This window comes from Pristiophorus japonicus, chromosome 2 (genome assembly GCF_044704955.1).
Source record: "Pristiophorus japonicus isolate sPriJap1 chromosome 2, sPriJap1.hap1, whole genome shotgun sequence".
Taxonomy (NCBI): domain Eukaryota; kingdom Metazoa; phylum Chordata; class Chondrichthyes; family Pristiophoridae; genus Pristiophorus; species Pristiophorus japonicus.
Genome location: NC_091978.1, coordinates 254,567,725 through 254,589,674, shown reverse-complemented (window position 1 = coordinate 254,589,674; position 21,950 = coordinate 254,567,725). Strand labels below are relative to the sequence as shown.

General features: G+C 43.9%; 2 protein-coding genes across 8 annotated transcripts in view; one reads left to right on the top strand and one right to left on the bottom strand.

Annotated features, from left to right (window-relative positions):
- The window catches only part of larp7 (La ribonucleoprotein 7, transcriptional regulator), a 115,610-nt gene that overhangs the window by 25,434 nt on the left and 68,226 nt on the right, over positions 1 to 21,950 (top strand). The window lies entirely within an intron of this gene.
- The window catches only part of LOC139245559 (5'-3' DNA helicase ZGRF1-like), a 153,041-nt gene that overhangs the window by 122,134 nt on the left and 8,957 nt on the right, over positions 1 to 21,950 (bottom strand). For all 7 annotated transcript variants that reach the window (XM_070871204.1, XM_070871194.1, XM_070871181.1 and 4 more), the window contains exons 4-8: positions 12,981 to 13,040; positions 12,614 to 12,799; positions 10,987 to 12,508; positions 10,812 to 10,901; positions 765 to 844 (exon numbers count right to left, since the gene is read on the bottom strand). In XM_070871204.1, coding sequence (XP_070727305.1) covers positions 765 to 844; positions 10,812 to 10,901; positions 10,987 to 12,508; positions 12,614 to 12,799; positions 12,981 to 13,040 — 1,938 coding nt within the window. The remainder of the gene's footprint in view (positions 1 to 764; positions 845 to 10,811; positions 10,902 to 10,986; positions 12,509 to 12,613; positions 12,800 to 12,980; positions 13,041 to 21,950) is intronic.

The window sequence follows — 21,950 nt, the reverse complement described above, 5'->3', positions numbered from 1 at the left end:
ACATGTCGGCGCACCTCTCCCTGGTGGTACTTGAAAGCTCCGCCGCAAATAGGTACCGCCGCCGAGGATCCCGCCTGGGTTTTGCGACTGTGTTTACGCCGCAGAGGGTCAAATCGCGGCGAAAACCTGCTTGCAAACCTGCCGAAAATCCAGCTCCTAGGGCCTTCATAAGTTATGAATTGATCTTGTAAATTTACTTTTTAAGTAAACTAACTAGTCAATTCCTCACAGAGCACCATTATAAATTATCTTACAGATGGTCAATGACAACTAAAGACAAATTACAGAGGCAAGTTTTTGTTGTATACTATTTTAATATCTTTCTTCTTTTACCCCCCTCAAGTTTTCTCGAAACACATATTCCCTAACTAGTTTGTAATATGCCATGATCAAAACTGAAGTGATACGACAACATGCAAGTCATTCTGCAGTGCAGGAATTTCATGTCACAGCACCTTGCAGGGAGATTGCACTTTGTATCTGTTATAGAGACTTATAGTATATTTGTAGATTTAAAAAAATAATACACATGGCTTCTTAAAATATAATCTTCATGATACTTTATTGTAGTTATCTCCTTCATTATGGGCAGAGTTTTATCTTGCTATTTTGCACTACGCCCAGGTATGTATGAGGCAAGGAGGCGTCAAGAGGAATCAACTTTACGGAGAAGCAATGCATTGCTTTACAATGAATGGTATAGAATTCTTAACAGAGAAATGTAAAGCTTCAACTTCAAACCAATCTTCAGACAGCTACTATACCTCAGCTGGAGCACAGCTGTACTCTGTGGGTGAACTCCTCAGAGCAGGCAAGGATTGTTCTATTGCAAACATTCTCCGAGCTAAGAAACAAACAGATGTCAACAATTAATAAGTTAACAATCCTTCAGATCCAATAGTCATTGTAGCAATATACAAATGTGCGGTTCATGAAATCAAAATATCCACAAATTTCACACAAAGAAATTGAACACCCGTTGTTACATTAAACACCACCGCAGTTACAAGAATTCTTACACACAGAACTTCAAAAACATCAGTTTATCAAAAATTCATTTATTCGCACAAAACTACAATCACAGCAAAGGAGAATTTAGGACACAAGATAAGATGATGGTGAAGAGAATGGTTCTGAAAAAGTTAAAAAGGACAAGTGAAGTAGATTACAATGAAACTACTCCCACAACTACACTACCACAGCTAATTTTGTCTCTAAAAATCAAACTAATATAAAATTATGATTTAATTGTATGAGTCTTATGTATAACAATACTAATAACTTTGTTATACAATGCTGTAAAGACTTCTATTTAAGATTAAATATCACTGAGTGAATTAGAATTGATATTAGGTTATATAGATCCACCATGTATGTGGTTTTCTCTTCTTTCCTGAAGATAACAACTTATGCTGGGCACAATTCTACAGATGCCAGAAATCTTCCAGTGCCTCACCCAATTGGTCATTCTTCATTTATAACCAAGTCAATGGCTGTTAGTCTATTTAACTATGGAGGGTGTCACAGCTGAGCCTGATCCAGTCTTCAAACAACATTCACACATTTGCAACAAGAACCCTGGTTTACTTTTCTTACTCCCTAAACCAGGGATGCTCAAGCCAATCAAGGGAGTCAAGTTTCGGCCTGAGTTGCTCCTATTTTTTTGGAGAAACTAGTTTAGAATGGAGTATCTTAGAAATTGCAATTCTCGACATTTAGTTTGCTCCAGTTCTAGTGAGTTAGAATAGTTTCATTTTAGAATAGATTTTTTTTCAAAAGGGGGCGTGTCCAGCCACTTACACCTGTTTTGCAAGTATAGGCAGTAAAAATTTACTCCAAACTAACTTAGAATGGAGTAAGTGTAGATTTTTGTACGCTCAGAAAAACCTTGCCTACACTTAAAAATCGGGCATAGGTTACAAATCAGGCATAGGGAACGAGAGATGGGGCGGGGGGAGGGAAATTTACAAACATTAAACACTTCACTTTTACAAATAAAGAGCCATCATCAATAATAAATTATAAATAAATCAATAAATAAACCAATAAATCAAAAAAAATTTAAAAAATCACCCAATAAATAAAAAATTATTTCTACTCACCTACTGCAGTACCAGGGAGAAGAGAGAGGGAGGGGGGGAGAAGAGAGAGGGAGGGGGGGAGAAGAGAGAGGGAGGGGGGAGAAGAGAGAGGGAGGGGGGGAGAAGAGAGAGGGAGGGGGGGGAGAAGAGAGAGGGAGGGGGGAGAAGGAGGGAGGGAGGAGGGGAGAGAGAGAGGGGGTGAGGAGAGAGAGGGGGAGAGAAAAGAGAGAGAGGGGGAGAGAAATGAGAGAGAGGGGGAGAGAAGAGAGAGAGGGGGAGAAGAGAGAGAGAGAGGGGGAGAAGAGAGAGAGAGAGGGGGAGAAGAGAGAGAGAGAGGGGGGAGAAGAGAGAGAGAGAGGGGGGAGAAGAGAGAGGGGTGAAGAAGAGAGAGGAGGGGTGAGAAGAAGAACGTGGGGGGCAGAAGAAGAACGGGGTGGGGGGGGGGCGAGCAGAAGACCAAGAAGCCGGGCCCCGCTGAGGACTTCGGGCGGGGCCCGCACGCAGCCGATGCCGGGCTGCCGACGCCGACGTCTCTTCAGGCAGGTCCTGTCCCCAGAGGCCGGGCAGGCGGGCCCCGCCGAGGACTTCGGGCAGGGCCTGCATGCAGATGACGCCGGCCGCCGCCGACGAAGCCGGGCCCCGCTGAGGACTTCAGGCGGGGCCCGCACGCAGAAGACACCGACGACTCTTTGGACGGGGCCCGCCCCCAGCGAGATGCCGGGCAGGCGGGCCCCGCCAACGAGGTAAGATGCGTCAGGCCACTCGGTCGGGGATAGGGGCGATGTCCCTTCGGCCAGAGATAGGGTAGTCGCCCAGGAGACGGGGCGCGCTGCGAGGGCTGGGAGCTACTGTGCACGTGCGCAGCTGCCGGCACTGTTTTTGGCACAGGGCTGTAGCTCCTCCCCCAGCAGCTCCTGCTGCGCCGCGCTGAGCTAGAAATGGGCCTATAGCTATCTGAGAATCGCGAGGTAAGTATTCGGCACAATTTTTGTTCTATAAATTAGGCGGGCCTCTCCGATGTGCGCCGTTCTAGCGGGAGTCCAAAATTTGAGCCCATAGTATCTGGCTATGATCAGATAGGTCAGCACAGGGACAGAACTTCCTAGTCTGTACCGGTTATTATCACAGGTTAGTAACACAACATATATATTTTATTTATTTATATAGAGCCTTTAACATAGTAAAATGTCTCAAGGCGCTTCACAGGAGTGTTACAAGACAAAAAAAATAAATTTGACACCGAGCTACGTAAGAAGTTAGGGCAGATAACCAAAAGCTTGGTCAAAGAGGTTGTGATAAAAACAGAAAATGCTGGAAATCTCAACGGGTCAGGCAGCACCTGTGGAGAGAAAAACAGAGTTAACGTTTCAAGTCGATGACCCTTCATCAGAACTTTTGCTTTTGTAGAGAGGCAGAGAGGTTTAGGGAGGGAGTTCCAAGGCTTAGGGCCCAGGCAACTATGACACTACACATACCAAGCTATCAGTTTAGTGCGTAAAATAATTTATAACAAAATACCCTGAATCCACCCGCAATGTCAAAGCATGCTCAGTGCAATAAACTCCAGCATACCGGAGGCTTCTTCTACAGGCATTTAACTGTTGTACAAATGTACCTGTGCATGCAAATGTATAGTATGGTATTTCTCAGTTTCTGTTATGCTAGCAGACCAGTTTACGTATTTAATTTTAGATTGACAGGTAACTGAAACTGCAAAGATGTCAGCCTAGGCAGATGACGAAAAGGATAAATGAAAGAAAAACTGGGTAAACTTACTGAAAAATACCACTTAAAAAGAAAGTTACGAAAAAGATCAAATTTAAATTAACTTGAGTGGGGGTGGGGGAGAACTGTGGTAATTGTAACTATGGTACTTTGTACATATAAATTTCACAGTATCTCTACAAGGCAATTCCATTCAAACATCACAGCCAAGATTTTTGTGCCTGGCTGACCTCCCCAGTCGGCCCCAGCAAATTACCCAAGGTCAGCCTCATTTACACTATTTTGGCAAGTTGCCGGGGGGAATTCCTTTGGATGGAAGGTTAACTGAGTGCTGCAAACTTAGGCAACTGCAGCAGCAGAGCGGAATCGACTGCCTCCAGGACAGTTCAAGAGGAGGGCCAGGCTAATTAAAATGTGAAAAATCACAGAATGCAGGAGTGCAATTGATCATGAACATTTTACATTTTAAGACCCCTCCCGCTTGCCTTGGCAATGCTGGATGCCAATATAATGTTGGTGCTCCCCAGTATCATCATCATAGGTGGTCCCTCGATCGAGAATGACTTGCTTCGACATGAGATCACAGATGTTTCAATGAAGGACCCGATATTCCAGTCCTGAACTCCAATTGAAGGGTGGAAGATACCTGTGCATGGAATTTTTTTTAAACGTGTGGTGACTGTTGCACACCAACCACCACACGAACTTGACAGAGCTAGGCCTTTATCCAGTGGCAAGGGTTAGCCAGGATGACTGGAGACCTGCTCTGATGCACGGACCTAGTGCGCGCACACAGCGCAGTGTGGGCAGGCCCGTGCTGTCCCTGGGCCCTCAGATCTTCTGGGCCCCATACCCTCATTCGCCGTACCTCCACCACGATCTCTTACCGCTCCTCCGCCACGATCTCTCACCACTCATTTCTTGGCATATCCCAGCCACGATAATAACAGATACCCGGGAGCGAGTTATAGGCTGGAATCTAACGGAGAGGTTCGGGGGGTTTATATATAGAACAACAGATACCCGGCAGTGAGTTACAGGCTGGAGTCTAATCAAGAGGTTCGGGGGAGTGGGGGGTTATATATCGAATAAAGGATACCCGGGAGTGAGTTAAAAGCTGGGATCTAATCGAGAAGTTCCGGTGGAAGTTTGTATATAATCCAATCATGCACCGGTGGGGGGTGCGGGGGGGGTGCAAGAGTCAATTGGATGGCCCATTCCTTGGGAGGTCAAACTTTGGTGGCCGTGTTGAACGAACCGCCTTTGTCTGTGGGACTAATTCCCGATGAAATTCTCCTTATTCTGTGCAGCGAGGTTGACGTCCGACAGGCCTCAGGCTGGGGATTATGTGTAGTGTTGCTATGGCGGTATTGACAGAAAATGTGACTCATGACGGCTTGAATAAGCCCACCCACATTTGGGCAGATGTATTCAACAGCCACCATCACTTCTGTATGTGGCGGCAACAGGCAGGGAGCCAGTAGAATGGGTCCGTGGCCAATTTCCCGCACTAAATCAGGTGTAATGGGAGCGAAAATCTCGCCTCATATCTACAATACTGTAGCACAAGCAGCTATTAGTGTAAAAGAATTAGGACAAGAACATGGCAAGAACACGGATTTAGACTTGAATGTAGGGGGTATGATTAAGAAGTTTGTAGATGATACAAGAATTGGCTGTCTTGTAATGAATAAGAAACCTGTAGACTGCAAGAGGCTATCAATGAACTGAACAGTGGCAAATGGAATTCAATCCTGAGAAGTGTGAGGTAATGCATTTGGGAAGGGCTAACAAGGCAAGGGAATACACAATAAATGGTACAACACTGAGGAGTGTAGGGGAAGAGAGGGACTTTGGAGTGCATGTCCACAGATCCTTGAAGGTAGCAGGACAGGTAGATAAGGTGGTTAAGAAGGCATATGGAATACTTGCCTTTATTAGCCGAGGCATAGATCACAAGGTCAGGGAGGTTATACTTGAACTGTATCAACATAGAAACATAGAAAATAGGTGCAGGACTAGGCCATTCGGCCCTTCGAGCCTGCAACACCATTCAATATGATCATGACTGATCATGCAACTTCAGTACCCCATTCCTGCTTTCTCTCCATACCCCTTAATCCCTTTAGCCGTAAGGGCCACATCTAACTCCCTTATGAATATATCTAACGAACTGGCCTCAACAACTTTCTGTGGTAGAGAATTCCACAGGTTCACAATTCTCTGAGTGAAGAAGTTTCTCCTCATCTCGGTCCTAAATGGCTTAGCCCTTATCCTTAGACTGTGACCCCTGGTTCTGGACTTCCCCAACATCAGGAACATTCTTCCTGCATCTAACCTGTCCAATTCCATCAGAATTTTATATGCTTCTATGAGATACCCTCTCATTTTTCTAAATTCCAGTGAATATAAGCCTAGTCGATCCAGTCTTTCTTCATATGTTAGTCCTGGCATCCCGGGAATCAGTCTGGTGAACCTTCGCTGCACTCCCTCAATAGCAAAAATGTCCTTCCTCAGATTAGGAGACCAAAACTGCACGCAATACTCAAGGTGTGGTCTCACCAAGGACCTGTACAACTGCAGTAAGACCTCCCTGCTCCTATACTCAAATCCTCTCGCTATGAAGGCCTTCTTTACTGCCTGCTGTACCTGCATGCCTACCTTCAATGACTGATGTACCATGACACCCAAGTCTCGTTGCACCTCCCCTTTTACTAATCTGTCACCATTCAGATAATAATCTGCCTTCCTGTTTTTGCCACCAAAGTGGATAATCTCACACTTATCCACATTATACTGCATCTGCCATGCATTTTCCCATTCACCTAACCTGTCCAAGTCCCCCTGCAGCCTCCTAGCATCTTTCTCGCAGCTCGCACTGCCACCCAGCTTAGTGTCATCTGCAAACTTGAAGATATTACATTCAATTCCTTTGTCTAAATCATTCATGTATATCGTAAATATAGTAGATATAGTCCTTACTACTAGAGGGATCAAGGGGTATGGTGAGAAAGCAGGAATGGGGTACTGAGGTTGCATGTTCAGCCATGAACTCATTGAATAGCGGTGCAGGCTCGAAAGGCCGAATGGCCTACTCCTACACCTATTTTCTATGTTTCTATGCAAATAGCTGGGGTCCCAGCACTGAATCCTGCGGCACTCCACTAGTCACTGCCTGCCATTCTGAAAAGACCCTTTATTCCCACTTTTTGCTTCCTGTCTGCCAATCAGTTCTCTATCCACGTCAATACATTACCCCCAATACCATGTGCCTTAATTTTGCACACTAATCTCCTATGTGGGACCTTGTCAAAAGCCTTGTGAAAGTCCAAATACACCACATCCACTGGTTCTCCCTTATCCACTCTACTAGTTACATCCTCAAAAAACTCTAGTTAGGCCACAGATAGAGTGCTGTATGCAGTTCTGATCACCACATTACAGGAAAGATATGATTGCACTAGAGAGGATACAGAGGAGATTTACAAGGATGTTGCCTGGACTGGAGAATTTTAGCTATGAGGAAAGATTGGATAGGCTGGGGTTGTTTTCTTTGGAACAGAGGAGGCTGAGGGGAGACATAGAAACATAGAAAATAGGTGCAGGAGCAGGCCATTCAGCTCTTTGAGCCTGCACCGCCATTCAATATGGTCATGGCTGATCATGCAACTTCAGTACCCCGCTCCTGCCTTCTCCCCATAACCCCTGATCCCCTTAGCCATAAGGGCCACAGCCAATTCCTTCTTGAATATATCCAACGAACTGGACTCAACAACTTCCTGTGGTAGGGAATTCCACAGGTTCACCACCCTCTGGGTGAAAAGGTTTCTCCTCATCTCGGTCCTATATGGCTTACCCCTTATCCTTAGGCTGTGACCCCTGGTTCTGGACTTCCCCAATATCGGGAACATTCTTCCTGCATCTAACCTGTCCAGTCCCGTCATAATTTTATATGTTTCAATGAGATCCCCTCTCATTCTTCTAAATTCCAGTGAGTATAAACCTAGCCAATCCAGTCTGTCTTCATATATCAGTCCTGCCATCCCGGGAATCAGTCTGGTGAACCTTGAAATGTATAAAATTATGAGGGGCCTAGATAGAGTGGATAGGAAGGACCTCTTTCCCTTAGAAGAGGGGTCAACAACCAAGGGGGAATAGATTTAAAGTAATTGGTAGAAGCTTTAGAGGGAATTTGAAGGGAATGTTGAATCACCCAGAGAGTAGTGGGGGTCTGGAACTCACTGCCTTAGAGAATGGTAGAGGCAGAAACCCTGGCCACATTTAAAAAGTATTTGGATATGCACTTGAAGTGCTGTAACCTACAGGGCTATGGACCGAGAGCTAGTAAGTAGGATTAGGCTGGATAGCTCGTCAGCCGACACAGATATGATGGGCCGAATGGCCTCCTTCTGTGCTGTAAATTTCTATGACATCAGAAAATTACACCACCTTATGATGTTGGCTGATCATATCTCATCTATATCAATGTCAGACACGGTTTGTGTTTTCACATACTTGCACTTTATTATATCCTGTATAATTAAATGTATCGGTTGATTGGAGCTGGTTCCTTTGTTAACTATCAGATAGTTTTTAACTTTCAACAAGCAGAGATAAAACGGCAGATTTTCCTCTTTTTGCGCCAGAGAATAAAGATTTGCCTAGGTGTAGCGCATAGAGAAAAGCACATAATGGAGTCCACCCAATTCTCTTGTTCACTCATTTAAATAGATAGAAAATTGACCATTCACCCATTATGGACATCCAATCTCCACATCTGATTTTTCTGTTTGCATTGCTCCCACCCAGCCTGTTAGACCTAAACACAGTAAGAGTAACAGTAATAGCCCCACCAACTCTCCCAATAGCTAAACGATTCTTAAATGATACAAATGAGGAAAGTCACATGTTTAATCTCCAGTTGGTACTGAGCTAGCTGACCTCAGACGAAGTGGTAGGTAAGGTGCCACAACTGACCCCAGCACCCAAGCCTAAGAAAGGGAAGGAAGAAAAACAGATTTCTTTCTCCAGATCACTTTTCAGTGAATCCTGCTGAAAAGGTGCACATAGGGAGGATTGGTTACCACCTTCTGTGCCGTAAACTTCTATGATTCGAATGATTTAGAGATGGAGTTCTGGATGAGCAGAAATTTGTTCCAATTAAATATTGGGAACACCGAAGCCATTGTTTTCGGTCCCCGCCAGAAACACTGTTCCTTAGCCACTGGCTCCATCCTTCTCCCTAATATCTGAGGCTGAACCACCCTGAAATGAGCTTTCGGCCACATATCTGCAGCATAACTAAGAACACCTATTTCCACCTCCGTAACATCGCCTGTCTCCGTCCTTGCCTCAGCTCATCCGCTGCTGAAACTCTCATCCATGTCTTTGTTACCTCTAGAGTTGACTATTACAGCATACTCCAGACTGGCCACCCACATTCCACCCTATGTAAACTTGGTGATCCAAAACTTGGCTGCCCGTGTCCTAACTCTTCCCGTTCACCCATCACCCCTGTGCTCACTGACATACATTGACTCCCGGTTAAGCAACGCCTCAATTTCAAAATTCTCATCCGCTTTCAAATCCCTCCATGGCCTTGTCCCTCCCTAGCTCTAATCTCCTTCAGCACCACAAACCCTCAAGATATCTGCGCTCCTCTAATTCTGCCCTCTTGAGCATCCCCGATTATAATCGCTCAACCATTGGTGGCTGTGCCTTCTGTTGCCCAGGCCTTAAGCTCTGGAATTCCCTGCCTAAATCTCTCTGCCTTTCTACCTCTCTTTCCTCCTTTAAGACGCTCCTTAAAACTTACCTCTTTGACCAAGTTTTTGGCCACCTGCCCTAATTTCTCCTGTGAAGCACCTTGGGATGTTTTACGACGTTAAAGGTGCTATATAAATACAAGTTGTTATTGTTGGAGTGAAGACCAGTTTGAGTTCAGCTGCTATGGCCCTTTTTATTTTTTAAAGAGCCTGATGAAGTTCATGTCCAACCACACACATAAAGAATGAGGTACAAGAGGGCTGAAAATGCTTGTAGAACTCTTCCCCAACACAAGTTAGATTGGAACATTACTTCTTTTAAGTAGATAGACTGACTGCTCAATTCCACTCTTGATTCAGGTTCTGAAAGATGCATGGCAACCACAAAAGTTGCACTTGTATTTCCCCTTCCTTCCCGTGGGTAAGTGTCTGGCTTCTGTTCAGCACTTTTCCCCAATGGAATGGCAGAGATTTGGAATTCACCCCTAGCAAACCTTGCATGCAAACCAGCCACCCTTTACCATGCTGCTGGAAGATTATGGCACATGTTAAAATTTGTATTTATTTTAGTTTGTCCTCCAGAAATACTTCACTGTATCATCAGGAACCAACTTGGATGAAAACTGCAGACAATATGCTGCAAGTGGAGAACTTTAACTATCCTGGCTATCTACAGCTGTGGTCCAAACAGGCCAACAAAGGCTAAACCAAGTGCCAGCAAATTTAAGAGTTTAATCATACAACTATTGTGTGCACTTAATGAAAGCAATATATTATTCGCACACAAAAATAGAAAATGCTGAAAGGTCATCAACCTGAAATGTTAACTCTATTATGCTGCCTGACCTGCTGAGTATTTCCAGTGTTTTGTGTTTTTATTTCAGATTTCCACCATCTGCAGTATTTTGCTTTTATATTATTCACACATTCGGACATGTGTCATTGCAAAGTTCTCCTGGCCTTTGTTCGTATAAAGACTGTATAGTTTTAAACATATAACTCACAATTTTAATTGCTAACACTTGCACTTTATTTTTCTCTCTCTTACACTATAGTTTTATCAAAAAAATCAGACCTGTTCAACCACCTTTGTTTTCTGTAGCTTAAAGCTATGGATAACTGGAAATCACTTTTTTCAATGTTTAATACATGAATTTTATATATATATATATACACATGCTCGCACACACATAATATACATAATTTCTATTGCTTAATCAATTTTGTTTTAGTTTCTCACCTCTGTCTGCATTGCAATCTATAGAACTATAATTGGGATCGTGGCCCATAATATAACAGTGTTTCGAATCCACATTCTTGAAAATCATCCCTAAACATGTAAAAAAAAGGGTCAGTCAGTGATTACAAATCACAGATAAAATAAGTTTGAATAAATCACAGATCAAAACTCTTACCCCCAGAAATTTCTTCTGGCCTATTAAATGGTTGTTCTGGCCCCCTATTAATTGCAGCATCCTTGAAACGTTTTTGTACATTCAGCTTTTCTAAGCTTTCTATTGCAGTGCTGTGTTCAGATAAAGATTTTAGCAGCAAAATGGTACCTCTCTGGGCAGGAAGACAAGAATACTTATCAGCCTTTGTTCTGCTTTCTTTTAGTTCTAGTGTAGATATCTGTCGAGCAACTGAAGAATGGTTCTCTGATAAAGATTCAGTATTTGGGACAGCTCTGAATTTAATTTCAGTTTGACCCTTTCCATTCAAAATCCGATCTGAATCCTCTTCTTCAGTGACAGGTAATTGAGCTTCCAATTCTGTGTGGTTGGATTGATGGATTTCCATATCTTTAAGTAAGAAAGGCACTTCAATGTGTTCTGAAGAGGAGCTACTAATGTTCAATGATGTTTGCGAGAACATTTCTGTTTCATACAAATCATTCGTTCCCATTTCATCCGCGTTAAATTCACCAAGCAGGTCAAAGTTTATACCAGCAAAATTGTTAGTGTCCATGGTGTCCGATTCTACTGGTGCAACAGATTTTTCAGACTGCTGATAGTCAGCAGTAGAAAGCAACCCCTTAGTTGGATTATTCATTTTGATAGAACATTCTTTTGCTTTGCAAATGCTATTGTCTAATGTTTCTCCAGCAGTAGTAGTTGTATAAACCTCCTGAGGTTTAGTTGGTTCATTTGCTGCTTGAATAATTAAATCTTCCTTTTCCTCGCACTTCTGTTGTATTTTTTGAATATTCTGGGAGGAACCTTCTCCACCTAAACCTTTGGACAAATTCACCTTTAAACTATGATCTGTCAGGTAAGTAGATAACTCTGTATTACAACACTGTATCAATCTCGGATCAACCTTTTCAACAAGGTAACCACCATTATGATCAAAACAGCTTACCCATTGATGGCCTGGGACATTATCTGCTTCACAAATATTGCCATCGCCAACCAGAGGCTGCAGTGACTTCAGTTCAAAGGTTTCTAAAACATGACTGCTGGACACGGTTTTTGTGTCAAGTAGTGCTAAAATCTGAGCTTTGCTCCTTTTGTTCTCATGTATTAAATTAGTATGGGAACAGACTCCTGGACTGGAAGTTGGTGTAGTAAAGTGGAGCTCTTGGGATATTCCTTCACGATAATCTCCACGAGTAAATCCAGCATCTCTAGAATGAAGAGGATTAATTTCTTCACAGTGCCTCAATTTCTTATATTGATTCCGTGCCTGTGCAGCTGGTAATGATGAGCTGGGCATAGCTTCTCCTGTTGGATCGTTAGTGAAAGTACAAGAGGAATCTTCAGAAACAAGAGCAGAGCTAGTTAAAGTTTCCTTTGCACACAAAGTAGAAAAAAGGGGTGAAGTAGCGTAAAACTGAGGGACTGAAAAGTTTGGCTGCTGGGATGTAGTCATTGCACTTGTTGCATCACTCTCCTCTGTTGTCAGTTTCTTTGATACCTCCCGTGGTCCTTGGAAGCCCTGTAATTAAAATATATACCCAACACAATAAATCAGAACTACGTACATCAAATGAATCTAAAGCACACTTATTTATTACAAAGTTACATTAAAATCATTACATACAGTGTGCTTCCTTTTTAGACCCACAGGCAAGTGACATCGAGTTAGATTTGCAGGCATTATATTAGTTGTGACAAGTTTTGTAGCCTCCTTCTGACCGGAGTAATTGATGTCCACATTCTTAAATGCTTTTTCTTCTTCCACAGTAATCAAATATCGATCACTTTCAAAGTCATTGCCTGATTGTATCTATCAATACAGAAAACAATACTATCATTAAGTCATTGATGCAATGACAGAGTTTTTTTTTTAAAAAGAGAAAGTAAACCAAGTACATGCTCATTATTCCATGTATACAACCCCTCCACAATTGAGCAAATGAAACCTTTCGACTTCATAAAAGCAAAAATATTCAATAAATATACATCACCTCTTCAAATCTAACATATATGTGATCCAGACAGAGTCCTTTATCGTCATACAAAGTTACCTAAAGGTGAAGAGAAAAAAAATAAAACTCTTTGCCCTCCATAATTTCACCATCCCCAGTTATGTGTTGATAAATACAGGAATGGATAAATTATAAAACAATAATCCAGTAAGGAATGCAGATAGAAGTAAACCATGAAAACAAAGGAAGCTTGGATTAGAGGCACTGAGGTATTTACTGCCAACATCATGCACCACATACAATTGCAATATTGCATCTTTGTTTTGCGATTTCAACATAAGTCGGGCCTGAAGTTATCCTGAAACCGTGATTTGGATGAACAAGACCGTATTCTGATGAAGAGTCCACACCCAAAATGTTAATCCATCTTTTTTGTTTCAGATGCATCTATTTTTATTTCAGCACTTTGCATAAAAATATATATAATATAAAACTGTAAACGCGTATATTTAATCATAACGAAGTTTTGTTCAAACCCAGTGAGGAATAGCATGTGCATTAGTCAACTAACGGACAGAATTTTCGGTGGATATGCACCTTTCAAATGGACAGGAAGTTCGGGATTTCTGTATGCATTAAATCCTGAACTTGCGATCAGTCAAGTTCCGACTTGACAGATCATCTGCACCGACATTGGAAACTTAATTGCTGGTGCAGAGTTGGGCTAATTGCCCACCAGCTGCCCAGCAATTATATACAGAAATGTTACGGCTGGACGGGCGCAGAGGCCTGTTTCCACAGCATATGGGGATACCTGAATCTTCATCTGATGCTTTATTACTGTATTGGAATTCTTTTTAATGCTTTTTTCCCTCCAATTAGATAACATCTACACAAGAAACAGGAGCAGGAGTAGGCCATACGGCCCCTCGAGCCTGCTCCGCCATTTAATACGATCATGGCAGATCCAATCATAGACTCAGGTCCACTTCCCTGCCCACTCCCCTTATCCACTTATTGGTTAAGAAACTGTCTATCTCTGTCTTAAATTTATTTAATGTCCGAACTTCCACAGCTCTCAAGCAGCGAATTCCAGAGATTTACAACCTTCTGAGAAATAAATTTCTCCTCATCTCAGTTTTAAATGGGCGGTCCCTTATTCTAAAATTCTAATCGCCCCCATCAGTGGAAACATCCTCTCTGCATCCACCCTGTCAAGCCCCCTCATAATCTTATACGTTTCGATTATCAGCTCTCATTCTTCTGAATTCCAATGAGTCGAGGCTCAACTTATTCAACCTTTCCTCATAAGTCAACACCCCTACCTCCGGAATCAACCTAGTGAACCTTCTCTGAACTGCCTCCAAAGCAATATATCCATTCGTAAATATGGAAACCAAAACTGCATGCAGTATTCCAGGTGTGGCCTCACCAATACTCTGTATAACTGTAGCAAGATGTCCCTGCTTTTATATTCCATCCCCTTTGCAATAAAGGCCAAAATTCCATTGGCCTTCCTGATCACTTGCTGTACCTGCATACGAACCTTGTGTTTCATGCACAAGTACCCCCAGGACCTGCTGTACTGCAGCACTTTGCTATCTTTCTCCATTTAAATAATAACTTGCTCTTTGATTTTTTTCTGCCAAAGTGCATAGCCTCACACTTTCCAACATTATCCTCCAACTGCCAAATTTTTGCCCACTCACTTAGCCTGTCTATGCCCTGGATACCGTGGACCACTTCCCATATCTCGGGAGCCTCCTAACAACAAGAGCAGGTATCGACGACGAGATCCAACACCGCCTCCAGTGTGCCAGTGCAGCCTTTGGCTGCCTGAGGAGCAGAGTGTTTGAAGACCAGGCCCTCAAAACTGCCACCATTGTCTGTAGTAATACCCGCCCTCCTGTATGGCTCAGAGACATGGACCATGTACAGCAGACATCTCAAGTCGCTGGAGAAATATCACCAACGATGTCTCCGCAAGATCCTACAAATCCCCTGGGAGGAAAGGCGCACCAACATCAACGTCCTCGTCCAGGCCAATATCTCCAGCATTGAAGCACTGACCACACTCGATCAGCTCCGCTGGGCAGGCCACATTGTTCGCATGCCAGACACGAGACTCCCAACTCCCAAAGCAAGTGCTCAACACGGAGCTCCTTCATGGCAAACGAGCCAAAGGTGACCAGCGGAAACGCTACAAGGACACCCTCAAAGCCTCCCTGATAAAGAGCGACATCCCCGCTGACACCTGGAAGTCCCTGGCCCAAGACCCCCCTAAGTGGAGGAAGTGCATCCGAGAAGGCGCTGAGCACCCAGAGTCTCAACACCGAGAGCATGCAGAAATCAAGCGCAGGCAGCGGAAAGAGCATGCGGCAAACCAGTCCCACTCACTCCTTCCATCAATGACTATCTGTCCCACCTGTGACAGAGTCTGTGGCTCTCGTATTGGACTGTTCAGTCACCAAAGAACTCACTTCAGCAAGCCTTCCTCGATTCCGAGGGACTGCCGATGATGATGATGGTGACTATGTCCTTTTGCAGATTTTTTGTGTCCTCCTCACACATTGCTTTGCCTCCCATCTTTGTATCGTCAGCAAACTTGGCTACGTTACACTCAGTCCCTTCTCCCAAGTCGTTAATATAGATTGTAAATAGTTGAGGTCCCAGCACTGATATCTGTGGCACCCCACTAGTTACTGGTTGGCAACCAGAGAATGAACCATTTATCTCGACTCTGTTTTATGTTCGTTAGCCAATCCTCTATCCATGCTAATATATTACCCTTAACTCCGTGAACTTTTATCTTGTGCAGTTACCTTTCATGTGGCACCTTGTCAAATGCCTTCTGGAAGTCCAAATAAACCACATCTACTGGTTCCCCTTTATCCACCCTGTTCGTTACATCCTCAAAGAATTCCAGCAAATTTGTCAAACATTACTTCCCCTTCATAAATGCATGCTGACTCTGCCTGACCGAATTATGCTTTTCCAAATGTCCTGCTACTACGACTTCTTTAATAATGGACTCCAACATTTTCCCAACTACAGATGTTAGGCTAACTGGTCTATAGTTTCCCGCTTTTTGTCTGCCTCCTTTTTTTAAAAATAGGGGCGTTATGTTTTCAGTTTTCCAATCTGCTGGGACCTCCCCAGAATCCAGGGAATTTGGGTAAATTACAACCAGTGCATCCACTATCTCTGCTTCTACTTCTCTTAAGATCCTAGGATGCAAGCCATCAGGTCCAGGGGATTTATCTGCCTTGAGTCCCATTATCTTACTGAGTACCACCTCCCTAGTGATTGTGATGGTGTTAAGTTCCTCCCCCTCCCTATAGCCCTTTGACTATCCACTGTTAGGATATTGTTAGTGTCCTCTACCGTAAAGACTGATACAAAATAATTGTTCAGAGTTTCTGCCATCTCCATGTTCCCCATTACTAATTCCCTGGTCTCGTCCTCTAAGGGACCAACATTTACTTTGGCCGCTCTTTTCCTTTTTATATACCTATAGAAACTCTTGCTATCTGTTTTTATATTTTGTGCTAGTTTACTTTCATAGTCTATCTTCCCTTTCTTAATCATTTTTTGAGTCATTATTTGCTGGCTTTTAAAAGCTTCCCAATCTTCTGTCCTCCCACTAGTTTTGGCCACTTTGTATGCCCTTGTTTTTAAATTGGATACCGTCCTTTATTTCTTTAGTTAGCCATGGATGGCTATCTGTTCTCTTACACCCTTTCCTCCTCACTGGAATATATTTTCGAGACTTGTGAAATATCTCCTTAAATGTACACCACTATTCATCAATCGTCTAGGGGGTCTAGGAACATATGAAGTTGTAGAAACTATGGGGCCGAAATTCACCATCCACGAAGGGACTGCTACCGCGGAGTTTGGGCGGACGACTGATAAAAGCGATGGGCCGCCGTGGTCGGATGATTTTCCCTCCCTGAGCCATATTCAGCTCGAGGGGGATTTGAACGGTGTGCATTTCCGCCGGAAACGGCACGGTGAAGCCGCTGTAAAGGAGACATTCCAACAGTGTTCTCTGCAGCGTGCGGGCCGCTGGAAAGTGGCAAGGACAGGGATTTTCAGCTGCAAAAAAGGTAAGCCTTTTCCCAGCAGTGCCCCCGCGAGGTATTCGAGTCGGTGCTCAAACGGGACACAGTTGGAGTGTTGCCGCGATCGGGGCCCTTTGGTAGGGAAATAGTTTTATTAATTTGAGTATTTTTTATTTAAGATTACAGCATCCACTGTATTTATCTTTTAATAGTTTTATTAATTGTTTTGGTTCCATTCAACCTGCTGAGTGCTGCTCAGAGGTTTGCACATACCCCTATACTTTTGTACAACTTTCAGGTCTGATTCTTTAGTTGAGTTCTGTGGGCTGCAGAGACCTGCTTGGCAGTGTTCACCCTGAGGATGGGACGAGTGTTGGGAGGGCGATACCTGGTACACCTGCTCAGAAGCAGGGTGGCACGCAGGAGAAGGCCTCGCCATCAGCACCGTGCAGACAGGCAGCGGGCAAGGGAGACAGCAGCCATGATTCATTCATTCTGCGCCAGACCAATGTGCCCACTGTCTTTACCGGCCCGAATTACGGTTGACTGCGTGGGGACAAGGGATATCCCCTGTACACTTGGCTGCTCACTCCACTGCGGAACCCCAGGACTGAGCCAGAGCATGCATACAACTGAGGCTTTGATAAAAGGACGCAGAGTTCGGGAGGAGGAGCAGCAGTTCGGGAGATCGAGGCCCTGATAAAAGGGCACGGAGTTCGGGGGGAGGAGCAGCAGTTCGGGAGATCAAGGAAGAAATAAAACAATGAAGTAAAAAGCAATCGAAGTGTGACGTCACAGCAAGAGGGTAAGTGATTGGTGAGTAGTTTTTCTTTTTCTTTTTCGTATCAGTAAGAAACCTTTGGCATTGTTGCCAAATTAAGTTAATTTATGGGTTAAGTCATGGCAGGAGAGCCCAGACCCGTGTCATGCTCCTCCTGTGCTATGTGGGAAATCAGGGATGCTTCCAGTGACCCTGACTACTATGTGTGCGGGAAGTGCATCTAGCTGCAGCTCCTGTCAGACCACATTGCGGCACTGGAGCTGCGCATGGATTCACTCTGGAGCATCCGCGATACTGAGGATGTCGTGAATAGCACGTTTAGTGAGTTGGTCATACCGCAGGTAAAGATTACAAATGCAGATAGGAAATGGGTGACCATCAGGCAGAGCAGAAGTAGGAAGGCAGTGCAGGGGTCCCCTGCAGTCATCTCCCTCCAAAACAGATATACCACTTTGGATACTGTTGGGGGAAGATGGCACATCAGGGGAAGGCTGCAGTAGCCAAGTTCACGGCATTATGGATGGCTCTGCTGCACAGGAGGGCAGGAAAAAGAGTGGGAGAGCTGTAGCGGTAGGGAATTCTAGCGTAAGGGGAATAGATAGGCGTTTCTGCGGCCGCAATTGAGACTGCAGGATGGTATGTTGCCTCCCTGGTGCAAGGGTCAAGGATGTCTCGGAGCAGCTGCAGGGCATTCTGGAGGGGGAGGGTGAACAGCCAGTTGTCGTGATGCATATAGGTACCAACGATGTAGGTAAAAAACAGGATGAGGTCCTACAAGCTGAATTTAGGGAGCTATGAGTTAATTTAAAAAGTATGACCTCAAAAGGTAGTAATCTCAGGATTTCTACCAGTGCCACATGTTAGTCAGAGTAGAAATAGGATAATTAAGATGAATACTGTTATGTAAGTAAACCTGTAATTACCATGTCTAACCACCAGAGGACTCCTCTGGAGTCCCAAAGGATCACACAATCCCTTGGGAGCACCTGTATATAAGGAGGCCTCACAGGCTGGAGAGGCACTCTGAGATCTGTAATAAAGGACTATGGTCACACTTACTTTGAGCTTGCAGTATCTAGTCTGACTGTTTATAAAAGACTTAACAAATATGTGGCTTGAAGAATGGTGCAAGAGAGAGGGATTCAAATTCCTGGGAGATTGAAACCAGTTCTGGGGGAGGTGGGACCAGTACAAACCGGACAGTCTGCACCTGGGCAGCACCGGAACCAATGTCCTAGGGGGAGAGTTTGCTAGTGCTGCTGGGGAGGGTTTAAACTAATATGGCAGGGGGATGGGAATGTATGCTGGGAGACAGAGGGAAGTAAAATGGGGGCAGAAGCAAAAGGTAGAAAGGAGATAAGGAAAAGTGGAGGGCAGAGAAATCAAAGGCAAAAATCAAAATGGGCCACATTACAACAGAATTCTAAAAGGACAAAAAGAGTGTTAAAAAAACAAGCCTGAAGGCTCTGTGTCTCAATGCGACGATCATTCGTAATAAGGTGGCTGAATTAACTGCGCAGATAGCTATTAACAGATATGATGTAATTTGGATTACAGAGACATGGCTCCAGGGTGACCAAGGCTGGGAACTTAACATCCAGGGGTATTCAATATTCAGGAAGGATAGACAGAAAGGAAAAGGAGGTGGGGTAACATTGCTGGTTAAAGAGGGGATTAATGCAATAGGAAGGAAGGACATTAGCTTGGATGATGTGGAATCTGTATGGGTAGAGCTGCGGACCACCAAAGGGCAGAAAACGCTAGTGGGAGTTGTGTACAGACCATCAAACAGTAGTAGCGAAGTTGGGGATGGCATCAAACAGGAAATTAGGGATGCGTGCAATAAAGGTACAGCAGTTATCATGGGTGACTTTAATCTACATATAGATTGGGCGAACCAAACTGGTAGCAATACAGTGGAGGGGGATTTCCTTGAGTGCACAAGGGATGGTTTTCTAGACGAATATGACGAGGAACCAACAAGAGAGCTGGCCATCCTAGACTGGGTGTTCTGTAATGAAAGAGGATTAATTAGCAATCTTGTTGTACAAGGCTCCTTGGGGGAAGAGTGACCATAATATGGTAGAATTCTTCATTAAGATGGAGAATGACAGTGTTAATACAGAGACTAGGGTCCTGAACTTAAGGAAAGGTAACTTCGATGGTATGAGACGTGAATTGCGTAGGATGGACTGGCGAATGATCCTTAAAGGGTTGACGGTGGATAGGCAATGGCAGGCATTTAAAGATCACATGGATGAACTTCAACAATTGTACATCCTTGTCTGGCATAAAAATAAAACGGGGAAGGTGGCTCAACTGTGGCTAACAAGGGAAATTAGGGATCATGTTAAATCCAAGGAAGAAGCATATAAATTGGCCAGAAAAAGTAGCAAACCTGAGGACTGGGAGAAATTTAGAATTCAGGAGAGAAGGACAAGGGGTTTAATTAGGAGGGGGGAAATAGAGTATGAGGGGAAGCTTGCTGGGAACATAAAAACTGACTGCAAAAGTTTCTATAGATATGTGAAGAGAAAAAGATTAGTGAAGACAAATGTGAGTCCTTTGCAGTCAGAATCAGGTGATTTTATATGGGGAACAAAGAAATGGCAGACCAATTGAACAAATACTTTGGTTCTGTCTTCACTAAGGAGGACACAAATAACCTTCTGGAAATACTAGCGAGGAGGAACAACTGAAGGAAATCCTTATGAGTCAGGAAATTGTGTTAGGAAAATTGATGGGAGTGAAGACCGATAAATCCCCGGGGCCTGATCGTCTGCATCCCAGAGTACTTAAGGAAGTGGCCCTAGAGATAGTGGATGCATTGGTGGTCATTTTCCAACATTCTATAGACTCTGGATCAGTTCCTATGGATCGGAGGGTAGCTATTTTTAAAAAAGGGAGAGAGAAAACAGGGAATTACTGACCGGTTAACCTGACATCGGTATTGGGGAAAATGTTGGAATCAATTATTAAAGATGTAATAGCAGCGCATTTGGAAAGCAGGGACAGGATCGGTCCAAGTCAGCATGGATTTATGAAAGGGAAATCATGCTTGACAAATCTTCTAGAATATTTTGAGGATGTAACTAGTAGAGTGGACAAGGGAGAACCAGTGGATGTGGTGTATTTGGATTTTCAAAAGGATTTTGACAAGGTCCCACACAAGAGATTAGTGTGCAAAATTAAAGCACATGGTATTGGGGGTAATGTACTGACGTGGATAGAGAACTGGTTGGCAGACAGGAAGCAAAGAGTAGGAATAAATGGGTCCTTTTCAGAATGGCAGGCAGTGACTAGTGGGGTACCATACGGTTCAGTGCTGGGACCCCAGCTATTTACAATATACATTAATGATTTAGACGACGGAATTGAATGTAATATCTCCAAGTTTGCAGATGACACTAAGCTGGGTGGCAGTGTGAGCTGTGAGGAGGATGCTAAGAAGCTGCAGGGTGACTTGGACAGGTTAGGTGAGTGGGCACATGCATGGCAGATGCAGTATAATGTGGATAAATGTGAGGTTATCCACTTTGCTGGCAAAAACAGGAAGGCAGAATATTATCTGAATGGTGTCAGATTAGGAAAAGGGGAGGTGCAACGAGACCTGGGTGTCATGGTACATCAGTCATTGAAAGTTGGCATGCAGGTACAGCAGGCGGTGAAGGTGGCAAATGGCATGTTGGCCTTCATAGTGAGAGGATTTGCGTATTGGAGCAGGGAGGTCTTACTGCAGTTGTACAGGGCCTTGGTGAGGCCACACCTTGAATATTGTGTACAGTTTTGGTCTCCTAATCTGAGGAAGGACATTCTTGCTATTGAGGGAGTGCAGCGAAGATTCACCAGACTAGTACCAGGGATGGCAGGATTGACATATGAAGAAAGACTGGATCGACTAGGCTTATATTCACTGGAATTTAGAAGAATGAGAGGGGATCTCATTGAAACATATAAAATTATGCCAGTTTGCTAGATACATTCAAAAGGGAGTTCGATGTGGCCCTTACGGCTAAAGCGATCAAGGGGTATGGAGAGAAAGCAGGAATGGGGTACTGAAGTTGCATGGTCAGCCATGATCATATTGAATGGTGGTGCAGGCTCAAAGAGCCGAATGGCCTACTCCTGCACCTATTTTCTATGTTTCTATGTTTACAATGACGC